The following is a 14019-nucleotide window of genomic DNA, read 5'->3' as shown; positions in this document are numbered from 1 at the left end:
TGGCATGCTGAAGGCTGGGAATGTGAAGGCATTGGAGGCCACCATCAAGTGTTATAATTCTGGAAAGGCTTGCCCGTGTACTCGTGTTGCTTGTGAGGTTGTTGAAGAGAGTGGCACAATAGATTTAGCTTCAGAGTCAGGGGATAGTAGTGTTCAATTGAGAACTTCTGGGAAATGTCTAGCCACTTGCTGAGAGCTAACAGGGACAGAACTAGAGTCCAGTATGAGTAACTATATTATCAGAGAGTACAGAATGTGTACAGTACCTAGAGTCCAGTATAAGTAACTAAAGAACAGGAATACTGGACTCTGCAATACTAGTCCGAAGTTTTCTAAACAAAGGTAAACAAATCAGCCACAAAGGCGAAATTATAGAATGCTCAGTGAATACTGAACAATACAGCAAAAAGAATAAAGAGGAAAGTGATTCAGAAAGAAGGGAAAATAGATAGCACAACTAGGTGCAGAATCACCAAAACTAATACTCCCCCCTGATGCTGCACCTCCCAAGCATTAGCTCCCCCCTGATCTAACAAGTCCTATCATCTGTCTGAACATTTCAACTTTAGGCTTAGCCAGAGCCTTGATCAACAAATCAGCAGGCATTTCAGCAGTGGGCACAAAGGTGGGAGCAATTTGGCCAGAGCCAACAATATCTTTCAACCAATGCCAGTGTAAATCAAGGTGCTTCATTCAACCATGGTGTTCAGGATTCTTGGACACAGAGATGGCAGATTGGTTGTCAATGTGAAGGGTGGAAGGAGAGGTAATAGGATAGCCCATTTCCTTCAGCAGATTTCGCATCCAGCAGATCCCCTTGCCAGCTTCAACAGCAGCAATATATTCTGCCTCAGTGGTGGAAAGAGCAACAATGCTTTGAAGTTTGGAACTCCAAGAGACAGCACCAGATCCAATCTTGACAAGGTAAGCACCAGTAGAGCGTCCAGAGTCCTTGTCACCACCATGATCAGCATCAGAGAAAGTGGTGAAGAGTTCAGTGGAATTAGGATCAGGGCCAAGGACAAGTGAGTGATTGAGGGTGCCTTGCAAGTAGCGGAATAAGTGCTTGACAGCACCCCAGTGGGTGGGCCCAGGATTGGAATTGAATCTGGCAAGAACTCCAACAGTATAGGTAATGTTAGGACAAATACATCAGAGCACCAACAGCAGCAAGATAGGGAATGTCCTTCATCAGTTGCACTTCTTCTGGTGTCTTGGGAGACATATCCTTGGTGAGGCGTAAACTGTTAGAATATACTCTGACATACCAATACCCCATAGGATAATACCTCTGATTTGTAAGCCAGCCCAGTATGCAGCAGCTATTCTGTGTAATACGTCCGTGGTTGCATGTCATGTTTAAGATCCTACATTGTATAACCTTGGCCATATAGCTCAATTAGTAGAGCAGCTGGCATGTATCCAGAAGGTTCCAGGTTCAATCCCTGGTCTGGTCATTTATCCAATTTTATCATAAACCAGGGTCCATTGGAGTGGACACAGGCTTGCAGTCCTTCATGCCAAAGCGCTCCAGAATGTCCAGAGTGTACTGATGTTGGGAGAGGGAGATGGTGCGATTGCTGAGGTCTCCGGTGATGGAAATGCCAAGTAGGTAGGAAGTAGGGCCAAGATCACGAAGTTTGAAGTGCTGAGCGAGTGTCAGGGTGTTGTAGAACATGGTGGCGGAGACTGGGAGGAGGAGCACAGGGATGGGGACCAAGAGGAGCATGAGGGTGGGGGCCAGAAGGAGGAGCATGGGGGCGGGGGCCAAAGGGGGGTGCACATTGTGGAATATCTGGCTGGTGATCCCCAAGAGAAGTAGTGCTTCGAGTATGGTTACGGAATGTGGCTTCTTCAACCAAATCCTGGTGTTTGATATAGTTCCTCTTCTGCTATTCCACACAGTCTCCTAGAACATGCAAGGAGTTACCTCGTATATCCTTCACCAGTGGTATGCCCACCTCCTTTTTGGGTTCTTCTTGCATCTAAAGATATGATGGAAAAATAAAATGATTAGCAAACATTCTCTTAATGTCTAAGAGATACATGCCTGCATCCCATTTCACAATAGCTGGGTATACTACTTGAGATTTTGAACCCATACAATGTCATATATATCCTGTGGTCAACCTTGCAAGTCCATGGGACCCCAAATCCCTGAAGTTGAAACCTGGCCTAGGGACCGGAAGGACACCATCTGGCCAGTTTAGAATGACTATCTCGTGTTTCCGGGCGATCCTCAACCAATGTTTCCAGTGTACCTTCTGCACGTCAATGTTGGCCAACTCTAAAAGATTTCATTTAATTGGTTGGTACACAAAATAGCAAAACTTACAAAGACCTTTGTGCATTATTGCTGTGAATGCTTGTCTATCACAATCACACGCCAACTCTCCTGGCCAAAGTTGAAAACCTTTGGAAGGGAAGACAGGTATCTCGGGCAATTTTTGATTGCCTAGATTTTTAAATCTGCAGCAAGAGGATCAGTAAAAAAAAAGCGGAACAGATCAAATATGCACTTAAAGACCGTAGTAAGATAATCAACCATTTGCCTGATGTCAATTTCACGCTCGTCAATGAAGGCCTTGACTATATGGGAGCCTCCAAAAACCCCTAACATCTGTTGGCCTGCATGTTCTGTCCCTGTATAGATAACAGCTCCAAAATTTTTTATGTCTTCTAAATTGCTGCATGCTTGTGCCTTTTAGACTGGTTAATATTAGTTTTGAGATTCAACAATGGTTCATACCAACGCTGAAAACTGATTTTTTGCTGCTAGGACTGAACTAGTAATAGCTTTCAAGGTTTGCTTGTTACCGTCTCCAGTCTTGATTTCATTTTGCCTGCTTGCACCTTTCCTTTTTGTGCTTCTTTGCGACTACCAGTTGATCATACCATGCCTGTGTGAGGCGCCGCTTCTTCTGATGACCACCAGAACTCTTCTTGCAAGCTTTTTTCCAAAGTAGTTTTTGATCCACCGAGGAATGAAGAATATTTTTGATATACAAGCCGGTATTGTTTCTTTTGTAGCAAAGCCTTGCATTGAACTGATCAATTGTCATTCTTGGTGCTCATCTGGCGGATATTTGGTATGTCCCTAGTGTTCCTTCATTATCATTGTTTGTAGTTTTCATTCACGCTTGTTCATATTGTGCATTGGTTACTCGATCTATGGCCCCACCTGCAGTAAAGTCACTCAAAAACCACTCCCATGTGTCCTTGGCACCCTGAAAGAACTCCACCAGCAGTCCTCAAATTTTTGGAAGCATCAGGATCAGCCTTTGGACAGCATAGAACACCTCCAGACGCTTGAATGGCTGGCCATTGAGGGTTGCAGTTTGATATCTTGCATCAGGTGCCGGGGCAAGGTCAGGATCAGCAACAATTGCTGTGCAATGGGCAATCATTATGATGAGAAAAGGTTCCAGGTCCAAAATATTGGTATGTTCTTGTGTCGGACCTCTCACTTGTTGCATGCAAGGAATTGTGATAATCTGGGAGTAGATTGCAAGGGGATATATCCTGAAGTCCATCTCTGGGTCAAGTAATCTGGTGAGAACATTCTTCTTGATGTTCCTGAAGGTATATTTTTCCTTTTTGTCCTTGACAACCCCTAGGAAGCTAATGAGGAGTTCATGATGAATGATCCAAACAGTAGCTGCATCGCCATAACTCTGGTATTGAGTGTTGCTCGTATCTGGCCATTGAAAGGTATAGCCAAGTTTGGCCTCCATGTAGAAGCATAATGTGTCCTGCTGACCCTTCTTATTGTCCTTGTGACAAAAAATAGCTCCAACAAGGCTCAGTACTTTGATGGCACCCCTCTTGGAGACCTCAATCCCCCGCAACCTTGCTGCTGATGGCCAAATTGATGCTGCGGCAGCATTGTCCTTGTTCAAAAGCTTTGCAGGCCCCAGTAGGTCATGTTTTTTCCAGCATCCTGACATTCTGGTGTATCCTCCTTTGACGGTGTTGAGCCCCTTGTGCATGAAGCATCCCGCCCACACAAAAAATGTTGCGGCATCTTTCTCAATGTCCAACAGCCCATCAAACTCCTTCTGGCCAATTTTGATATGTACCGTGCAAAGTGCCACTGATAAATGGACTTCCCTTTCCCCATTCAATAATCCATGCCATAATTCCAGCCCCCCTGCTGCTGAGATTATTTCCTGGGTCGCTTTGCCAACTGATTGTGCATGATGCTTTTCTTGTTCCATCAGTGTATTTGATAAAGCTGAAAGTCATTTATTGCCATCAATGAACGGGCCTCCTTTCATCATCTGATAAACACCTCCAGCTCTCTACACTTACTGCATTAAACATGGGTGCTTGGCCAGCTTGTTGAGCAAGGCTCTGTACTTCTTGTGTGCAAGGTTTGACAGTGCCTTCTCTCCTCGGGTCTCTTGGTTGGCTTGACTTTGTACATCCAGTAACAGATGCACAAACTTCTTTTGATCTCTGGCACGGTCCGTGGATATACCTTTAACTGCAAGATAGAATTCTCGGGGGTCTGCCTGGTATTCTTTTCCCCTCGAGGACTCATTGTAGGTCCTGTACATCTCCAGTACGAGTTCCCACCATCCCTTCAACTGAGTCTCACTTGTATGATTGATAGCGGAGTAGACACCAATTGCACAACTGACTTTCTCACCACTTGATGTGGTAAGCATGATATGGCGGGACTTGTAATTCACATTTTTGTGAGTTGTACTGTCTTAGCTTAGTGTAATGCCTATCAAAGCTGATTCAGTCTATTTTTAGGTAGTTGCAACATTGATATTGTACCTTTGGACCCAACAATATCATCCACCCCCTGTATATTGGCCGCTTCACCTCCTTTTAATGCAATTTGTCCTATACTGCACTTACTTGCTCTCCCCTCAACAGTCACACCCACGGCAGCTGTAACCACGGACACTACTCCTTCTGCATGGGCAACCGGCACGTTGTGGAGGGCCACAAGGTCTCTCAGCATTCCCCTAGCTGTTTTGGTGGTGTTTCCTTTCTCCCTCATCATGAATGTGCCCGGGCCTGTTGCTTTGACCTTTTCAATAGCCTTCTTTGATGCTTTTCGGACTGTATGTGCCTTTTGCTTTGGAGCTCGTGCAACCTGCATTACAGGTGCATGTTTCCGTTTTGACAACACTAAATTGTGTTCTTGTGCATGCTGTAATACTGTTTTTGTTATTGTAAGTTCCTGCTGTGTTGCTGTATGGGTTGTAGCTTCTTTGATGTACGTAGATTTGACCTGCTGCAACTGCTGCCGAAGATCATCAACAGAACTTCAAGCTTGTTTCGATTTTTGGCGCTCATTACGGTACTTCTTCTCGTAAGTAACCACCTGTACGGTCTGAAGTTGGAGATTGAGCTGATGGTTATTTTGGGAAGCGGGGCTGGGCCTTGAGAGTGCTAGAAGTATTAAAGGTATTGTTTTCCTTGTTTGAGTGATTGCAACTATGCAAGAGTGCAAGTTGATATTTCTGTCCTCTGGTTCACTTTTTAGAGGGTTTCCATCGGTTTTGATAGTGAATGAGGGCCATGCACCACAGATTCAGTGCCTTGTGACAAAACCGGATAAACCCGGTCTCTGCCAAAGCAGCCATTGTTCTCCATGGAGCATAGCCACCACTCCATGGAGTAACCATTCTTCTCCTAGGAGTCATTATACTGTAGCAAGTAGCACCTCCGACTATAAGTCGTTTCTATAGCCTCTCGGACAGCGGCTGAGGTATGTTACATTACATTTATTAGAGATCACCTTAAACTAACATCTATTGTAGTTTCACTTAGGTAAATAATAAAGTCATTTCTATAGCCTCTCGGGCAGTGGCTGAGTTTTACTTAGGTTTATTACCTTGTTGACTCGTTGACGTGGGCCAATTTGCTTATATAACAACTAATATATTTGAGTGCGTCAAAGCGTACATTTGATGAGAATTGAATGAGTAAATGTAGTGTCCATAAGAAAACTTTGAAATTATATCATCCAACCTCACTGGATAGCATGTTTTTGTGCAAGACACGAGCTTTTTAGAAAATTATTGTGAAGATTACACGCAGGTATCGAATTCCTACCAATGTCTCCATACAAAGTTGACGCTATTTGCACGTCCTACGTGGATATGCTTGGTGGCCACACATTTCAGTCACTTCCCCTACATGCTTTCTCACCAACAGAGTTCTCAATTAGCATAGCATTGCCTATCCCCATTGTGAATAAAGAAAGTTGTTCCCTCATTATGGTGGATTGACTGCATAATGATATCAAAAGCATTCTGCTGCTCTTGATTGAGCCTCTCTACATTATCTTCAACCTCCATAGTAAAATCAAATCTGTCATAATTTTGCTGCTCATGGAGAAGATTGTTTGCAATAATAGGCTCCCATTGTTGCTGAGGAAAAGGCATTGGTGGGAAGTTTGAAAGACACTTGTGGGATTAAGTGGATATGGATTCCAGCAAGAATAGCCCATAATCATAAATCTGGTCTTCTGAAGGTTGGGCAATCCCTCCTTGAAGAAGGTAATGGTGTAAATCATCACAAATCTGGTGTTTGTGCCGGTTCCAAAGGTTTACAGGCTCATTTGGGAGACATTGCAGTAAGATAACTGCAAAGAGAGCATGGAGTTCAGGGCCTGTCTGCATATCTCCTGCTTCTGCCAAACACTGATCTCATTCACCATTGTCTTCTAATAGGCCACGTGCAGCACATGCAGCTTTGTAAGTTGAATGTAAAACCCCATCAAATATGTGCAGATCTTCCCAACTCTCTGCTCCAGGGAGCACAGTGAGCACTGTACGGAGGTAGTGTTCAATTGAGAACTTCTGGGAAGTGTCTAGCCACTTGCTGAGAGCTAACAGGGACAGAACTAGAGTTCAGTATGAATATTATCAGAGAGTACAGAATGTGTACAGTACTTAGAGTCCAGTATAAGTAACTAAAGAATAGGAATACTGGACTTTGCAATACTAGTCCAAAGTTTTCTAAACAAAGGTAAACAAATCAGCCATAAAGGCGAAATTATAGAATGCTCAGTGAATACTGAACAATACAGCAAAAAGAATAAAGAGGAAAGTGATTTAGAAAGAAGGGAAAATAGATAGCACAACTAGGTGCAGAATCACCAAAACTAATAGGTAGAAGCACTCCTCTTGGCTTGGATGGACAAACATCATTCTCCCTATAGCAAACTTTTGTTTTCTTGGAGTCCATTTTTTGGCACCTTTGTTCCAGACAAAGTATTGAGGATAATTCTGATAAGGTATGTGATGACCTTCAGGGTGATCTTTGTTAGCAGTGAATCATTCTGTGAGTTGAGTCTTTGATGTACGGCTGTTATTGGGGATGGAGACGGTATGCATAATAACATTGCTGGGAGACATATTCACTGTGTATATTTCCATCAGCATTTTGAATGGACCGTATTGTCCTATGCCACCCTTTCTCTCCAAAGGGAAATAGGAGGACATAATGCAGAGGTGAAAAAAGGGGGTGCAAATAGCTGATATGCTTGGGACCACCACCATGATCAAATTGCTTCAACTGCAAAACAATATCACGGTGCTCATCAACATTTTGTTCTCCATCTCCAGGGATAACAGCAGCAACTTCATCTGCAGTAGGAATATTATAATGACTTTGGTCCAGAGTTTGATCAAGAGCTATATGGGCTGTTATGTTGGTACTTTCTGCTTCAGGCTTTTCCATGATGATCTGATAAGCTTGCTTGTACAAAGGGATGAATGGGTTGAATGGATTGAATTGCTCCAGGGTATCCTGGATCTCCAGCATGGTTGCTGGTGTAGTGCCATGCCCTCAATTATTCTCATTACGTAAATAAAATAAAAAGGGCAGTCTGTGGGTTGTGAATGTAAAGCTGGCCAAAAGAGGGAGTTTTATCTCCAGGTGGATAGAATGCACTGATGCTATAATAAAGGCCTCCATGGATACGGAAATTATAAGGTCCTGCAGCACTTGTGACAGCATGGTCTATCTTAACACCCAAAAATGTAAATGCAAAGGCATTGTTGTATGAGTGAACTTTGTCACGGGATTTACGTGCAGTAATGTCAACCCCACAAAACAGACAGTGTAGTGCAGCAGGTGCTTCCTGGAGAGGATCCAGCCTAACTTGACCTTGAAGGCAGCACACACCAAATTTTGGATGGATCCTGGAGGAACTTGTTGAGTCTCTCAGTATCCCAGTGTAAGGCTCCACAATTACGGCACTCTATGTCCATGTTGCGTAAAGTATGACAGTATAGAGGCTCTACATATGGTTGTCAGGCTTCCTGGCGTATCACCTGTGCTTGGCAGCGGTTGGCAATATTTCATTTGTTTGCAAGTCGTTGAGGCCTTGGCATCCTTGGTGTATGTCTGGCAGCTACCAGTTCATTTAAGTCCTTGCCTTGGCCTACAGCATCCCTGGCAGCCCTGTGAGCCTGATCTGCTAGCTTGTCTTCCCTCCTTTCAAGCTGTTCTTGAGCAGCTCTTTGGATTCTAATGAGTTGCTAAGCTTATAGCCCTTCATAACGCAGATCAGCATGCTGAGAATGCTGCTGTACCCATAGTCTAATTGTCTCCTGACGTTCAATTTCTCTTTCCTGGTGCATATGATTCTCAGCCAACTGCTGTTCCTGCTTTTGGAGCTGTATTGCTTCCTGGTGTTGAATCATTTGATCCTCAGCCTGCTCCTGCCTTTGTAGTCTATTACGCCGTTGATTAACCCGTTCTGCATGTCCATTTTGAAACCAATCTAATAGCCTCTTATTGTAGTCCACACCATGGGTAGCAAGCAACTGGTTACCCTGCTGCATTTGAAAAGAAGGCTGCAATTGAGGGTATGCAGGTCCAGCTAATGGCTGAGGCATGTGATTATCCTGTACACGACATCCAAAATTTGGTTGCACAATACTGATATTTCTCAAATCTCTACGGTCCAAGGGGTGCTCTCATCGCACACTTGGTGATGTCGTCTGTTGATGATGTTGTATACAATCTCTATCACAATGTTCACCACATTCTTGTTCAGGAGTCTGTGGAATATGTCTACAAATGACATCAATATATCAGTTAGTGGTTAATGACACATTGACAATACTACACATACTGCATATTTGAATTGCTCATATTCATATTTATGTATTTGCTATATACACTGATTTATTGATAATTTGGGCTTCTATAATTAATGTGTCAGTTTTAATTGAATCAGCACCATAAACTGTTATAAACTGTTACAATTGACGTACCAGTACCTACTTACACTTCACCTTTTTCATACTTTTACTTTTATTTTTCCAAGTCACATGACCAGTCATGTGACCATTTACTTTACTTTACATTTTCGAACTTTCATAGTCACATGACCAAGTCATGTGACACAACACCTGACCAGTGTCTAAACTTAGCATGTGAACAGTCACATGCTAGACATCGGACTTTAAACTTTATTTACAACTGTACAGTACCTCATGTATTTTAGTATATATACAGGAGCAATACATGGGGAAGGACTCAGTGAGTCCTCCTGTTGTCTACCAACAACTAACTTGTTGAAACCTAATGGGTAACCACTCCCACCTCTTCCTTTTCTTTTGAGTGTTGTTTTCATTGTGCTCCAGTGCCCCAAGACTGTGTCTTGTTGGTGTTGTCACATAAACTCACATTGTGTAAGCTGTGTTTTATTGTGTGTGTGGGGAAGGGTCTTTGATTCTATTTTTATGCACACCACAGTGTGGTCAATAATGCCTGTTAATTTTTGTAATGCAAAATGTGCAAATTCTCGACAACAATTTGTTTTGTGTGTAGGGCCAGACCACTTCCCCACATAGTTGGAAAAGAGGTTTGTTTGGTTGAGTTGTGTCACATTGTGCCACAGGCATGAGTTTTGGTGTCCACTATATTGTGTTTTGTAGTAAAAATGATTAAGCATGAGAATTTTCAATATGGCTATGATTTTCACCACAAATTGTTGAATGTCCTTATAAGTATGAGAGTTTTCAATATGGCTACAATTTTCACTACAATTGTTGAATGTCCTTAGAAGCGTGAGAATTCTTCAGTGTGGCTATGATTTTCACTGCATTCACTACTACTGTACTGCTGCTCCTGTGTTGCCACAAAAACCACACGAGCGAAACTAAGCGGAATAACCGACGCAATGTGGCTCACACGTGGCATTTGGGACCACTATCCCCTTTGTTATAGATTCTGTTATACCACAGCCTCTGGAATACCTGGCCCAATTGCAACCATGACCATTTGGCTTTTTTCCAATCAAGTGTCTGTCTGCAAGATCCCTTAGGAAGTGGACATTGACGTCTCAGACATTCAGAAAACATATTTACAGGACTGATCTCAAATAATGATTTTCTATATAAACACCTTTATATCACTGGAGAAGCAATACAACCATCATATTAGGTCCTATTGCACACCAGAGCTTAAATATCACCGACTACATCTTAGGCTTTATGCCTCTTCATGACATATCTTCTCTAGGTGGGACATCTCGTGCCAACCATTCAGTCGCGGTCAATTATGTGATAAGGTGTCACAATCATATTGTTCAAGATCATGTGGAGCATGCCAATGAATTGTTCAATGTAATGCGACGGTGCAAGGCGATCATCACAGGTTCTAGCGCGCTCTGGATGTTGTTACTGAAGCACGGAACACTATGGTGAGCGATGTTACAATACACAATTTTTGGACCTTTAAATTTCATTCTCCACTTTAAGTTTCTTTTATAGTTTTCATGCACTGTGCCATGCGGCACTTTCTATTTTGTTCAAACTCCACTTTCTCGTGCTGCACTGCTTTCCTTTATTCTTAGCTACAAGTCTCTCATGCAGTGGAGCTGGTCATGTGGGCTGTGCCCTATGACATCATCAGCCACTGCCTTCATCAACTGTATAGTACACATGTACAAATAGTCTGTAGATGTATATAAACCCCAATAGATCAAGGAGACTCCTCAGTGAGTCCTCCTGTTGTTTATCCACAACTTGGTCCTATCATAAGGGGTAACCACTCCCACTCACTTCACTGCAGCTTGTCTGAGTTGTGCACCAGAGTATATAAACTCTTGGTTGTTACAAGCGAAGCATATAGACATTTTCACACCACTGGACCACAATCAAGCTCTAGTCGTATATTTTCTACCTTTGCCCGGGTTACTCGGGTGCAGCGTGGGTCAGAACAGGTTGGTATTGTATGCTCTGCAACAACCAGCACAGTGACATCTATCCTTCATTTCCATCTTACAGCTGTGATGAATTATGTATCCAATGTATTCTTCTCTGCCTATCCAGTCTTGACAACACAATACAAGACTTTGTTGAATCTTATGATCATTCCGGCAACTGGTGTACAAAATAGGATGTATGTCAAAGTGTCTCGCAAAATACCGAGGACATGGCTTTGATATAATAAATGTTGATGCTTCAAATGAACAGGCCCAAGTGCTCTCTCCAAAAACACATCACTGTCACTCCTCAATTGAGTGTGCACAGACGTTGCAGTGAACAATTGATCAAAGATGCACAATTTTCATTTTCAAGATATGTAGCACAGGAAACAATAGTGAGTATGGACAAAAGGGTGAGCCTGAATGTGAAGGTGTGACTTGGAGCTTTGCGGTTGTGAATTGCAATGGCAAATTTAGAATGTTGTGGCCATTCATAATTTTGTATGAGAAGTGCGAGGCAGTGATGGGGAGTTGAGGGTCATATCTCTAGTACTAAATAGATACAATCATTACACACAAGCTCACCATAATTGCAGTCTTTGGATCAGACATTATGAGTTTGGGCGGCATTAAAGTCTTGCACATACTTGTAAAAAAAATCAAGTATCTATATGATGAACAGGTGTTACATATACAGTTACAGAGGTGCCCCAAAATAATATTATACAGAAGCCATCACAATACAGCTACATCATAAAATCAGTGATGTCATTGGATATCAAAAACAACATACCTTACCAATGTGCAACTGATTGTCCTTGCATCAACAATATCTTTGGAATTAGAGGTGATTCACTATTTGATGATGTTGGACACAATAGCGCTGAGCGTGTTAGCTGTGATGTGTTTAAGGAGACAGACTAATCACCTTATTAATACAGTAACAACTAGATTTACATCTTCAGCTCTCATTTCAAATATGAACGCTGGTGTTGTTTGTAATAGTCGAAGGACGAGGATATTACCACAAAAAGTACAATCAATACTGTGCTCGTTTCCAAGCAAGTGAAGCAGATCATTTTTGATGATGATTGGCCTAAGTGACAAGACAGCGACAAACAAACTTTCCAATAAGAGTTTGGGTAGCATAGGATGGTGACACAATGTGAATAGCTGTAGGTCAGATGAATCAACAGAGATGTTGCCTTTGAGGAATACCCATTAACATAGTGCAAGCTTCTTGATGCTGATGTTAAAATCACAATTCTTCATTAAAGGGCACATAGAACAAGGCAGGACAAGGACTTTGGGAGCTGTACAACAGTCATTTAATGTATGCCACACTTGTCTAAACAATAATTTCATGAGTTTATCACAATAAATTGAGACATAAAAAACAGATAGCATCGCGCAGCCATGCCTTTTTAAAATTTCTGCCAATATTGATGCCATGAGCATCTGCAATGCCATGCAAATCTGCAATGTAACAAAATTCAAAATGACTTAACAGTTCAGATATAGATGGAGGACTAACAAAAATGTAAGGACCTCTAGGATACAAAGACACTTCGTTCACACCACCCTTGAATACACAATAAAAATCAAAACACTGTTGTAGACATACATGCACTAGATATAAACAAAATCCCATCCTCGGACATTATTTTGTTGGACGTCACATACGGCAATATGCCTGTCACAATTATCACACACACGAGTAAACAACATAATACAGGTAAAAAGAGGCCCAAAATCAGTGAAGGTAGGAGAGTAATAAAGAAAGGACTTACTGATACTGGCGCTGCCAGCGAGCACATACTTGGCTGGAACAATATAATCCTTGCTTACACTGACTGCAAGTGCTTCAGCATATACACCCTCAAATAAACTGGGCAAAATCACCCACCTTGTTGTCTAATATTGTCACAAAAGCCTTCTTCTGTGGAAGAGCTTGCCACACTATTGGATATCATGATGGTAGGAGCAAGGAGTAAACAATAGGGAAAGGGGCAAAGCAAGTTCCAAAAAGTCAGCCATATCATCACATGATTAGAATTACATAAGATGGCGGCCCAGAGATGCCTGCAAAAAAATCTAGGACAGGATTTTCTATGGTGCTCTTCATTTAGCCACCACTTGTTTTGTGCAATATTCCCACCCCTTTAAGAAAAAATCTGATTTTAATTTCATCTTACCAAAATGATCCTTTTGACAAGAGGAACAAAACTGTAAGAGCGATCTTTTATTAGATCAAATTTGGCAGATATAAACATTTACAGAGGGGGCAATTTGGCCAGCACTGTGATTCTTGCTGCATGCAGTACAAGTGTGGGTAGAAAGTAGGGGGATTAGAACGAGTGGGTGGTGGCAGCATGGCATTGCCCTTGCAAAGGGGCTCATCAGGGGGCTTAACCACTACCCCAACCACCCGACATGAGTGTGACCAACTACCCTCTTTTGATAGAGTTGTCTACCGGAGTCCGGTCTCGATGCCATGACCGATATACCAAGGGTACACTATCTTTTTGGGTTCTGGCTGTGCATCCTACAACTAGTTGGCCAAGAATGGGGCTCTCTCCCACACCAGGACTTTCTTTGTTGGGCAGTCTGTACATAGTTCTATCACATGACGCGGTGCACATGACTAGGATCCCTTTGGTGCCGTGGGACAGTAGCTCTTCTCACTGTGGGGATCGACTTATATAAGCCTAGCTTGTATGCTGAAAATATTCAATTTTAGCTTTTTTCAGCCAATCAGAACGCAGATATCCAATATCTTCAGCATATCAGCTGAGCTCATATAAGTCGATCCCCACAGTGTCTCCTAA

At 42.5% G+C, this 14019-nt stretch overlaps 2 protein-coding genes across 2 annotated transcripts; both read right to left on the bottom strand.

The window, feature by feature from the left end:
• Window positions 1-3251: 3251 nt before the first annotated feature.
• Window positions 3252-5116, bottom strand: SERLADRAFT_404512 (uncharacterized protein; the record flags this gene model as incomplete). Its single annotated transcript, XM_007312081.1, has 3 exons — window positions 3252-4110; window positions 4312-4714; window positions 4870-5116. The coding sequence occupies 3 exons, from the start codon at window positions 5114-5116 to the stop codon at window positions 3252-3254; spliced, it is 1509 nt and encodes a 502-aa protein (XP_007312143.1).
• Window positions 5117-8330: 3214 nt separating this feature from the next.
• SERLADRAFT_431754 (uncharacterized protein) lies at window positions 8331-8870 on the bottom strand (the record flags this gene model as incomplete). The annotated part of the gene is made up of 2 exons (XM_007312080.1): window positions 8331-8510; window positions 8565-8870. The coding sequence occupies 2 exons, from the start codon at window positions 8868-8870 to the stop codon at window positions 8331-8333; spliced, it is 486 nt and encodes a 161-aa protein (XP_007312142.1).
• Between the last annotated feature and the right edge of the window lie 5149 nt (window positions 8871-14019).

This window comes from Serpula lacrymans (genome assembly GCF_000218685.1).
Source record: "Serpula lacrymans var. lacrymans S7.9 unplaced genomic scaffold SERLAscaffold_1, whole genome shotgun sequence".
In the NCBI taxonomy this organism is placed as follows: Eukaryota; Fungi; Basidiomycota; class Agaricomycetes; order Boletales; family Serpulaceae; genus Serpula; species Serpula lacrymans.
The sequence above is the reverse complement of the archived record's forward strand: the minus strand, read 5'-3'. Positions and strand labels throughout refer to the sequence as shown.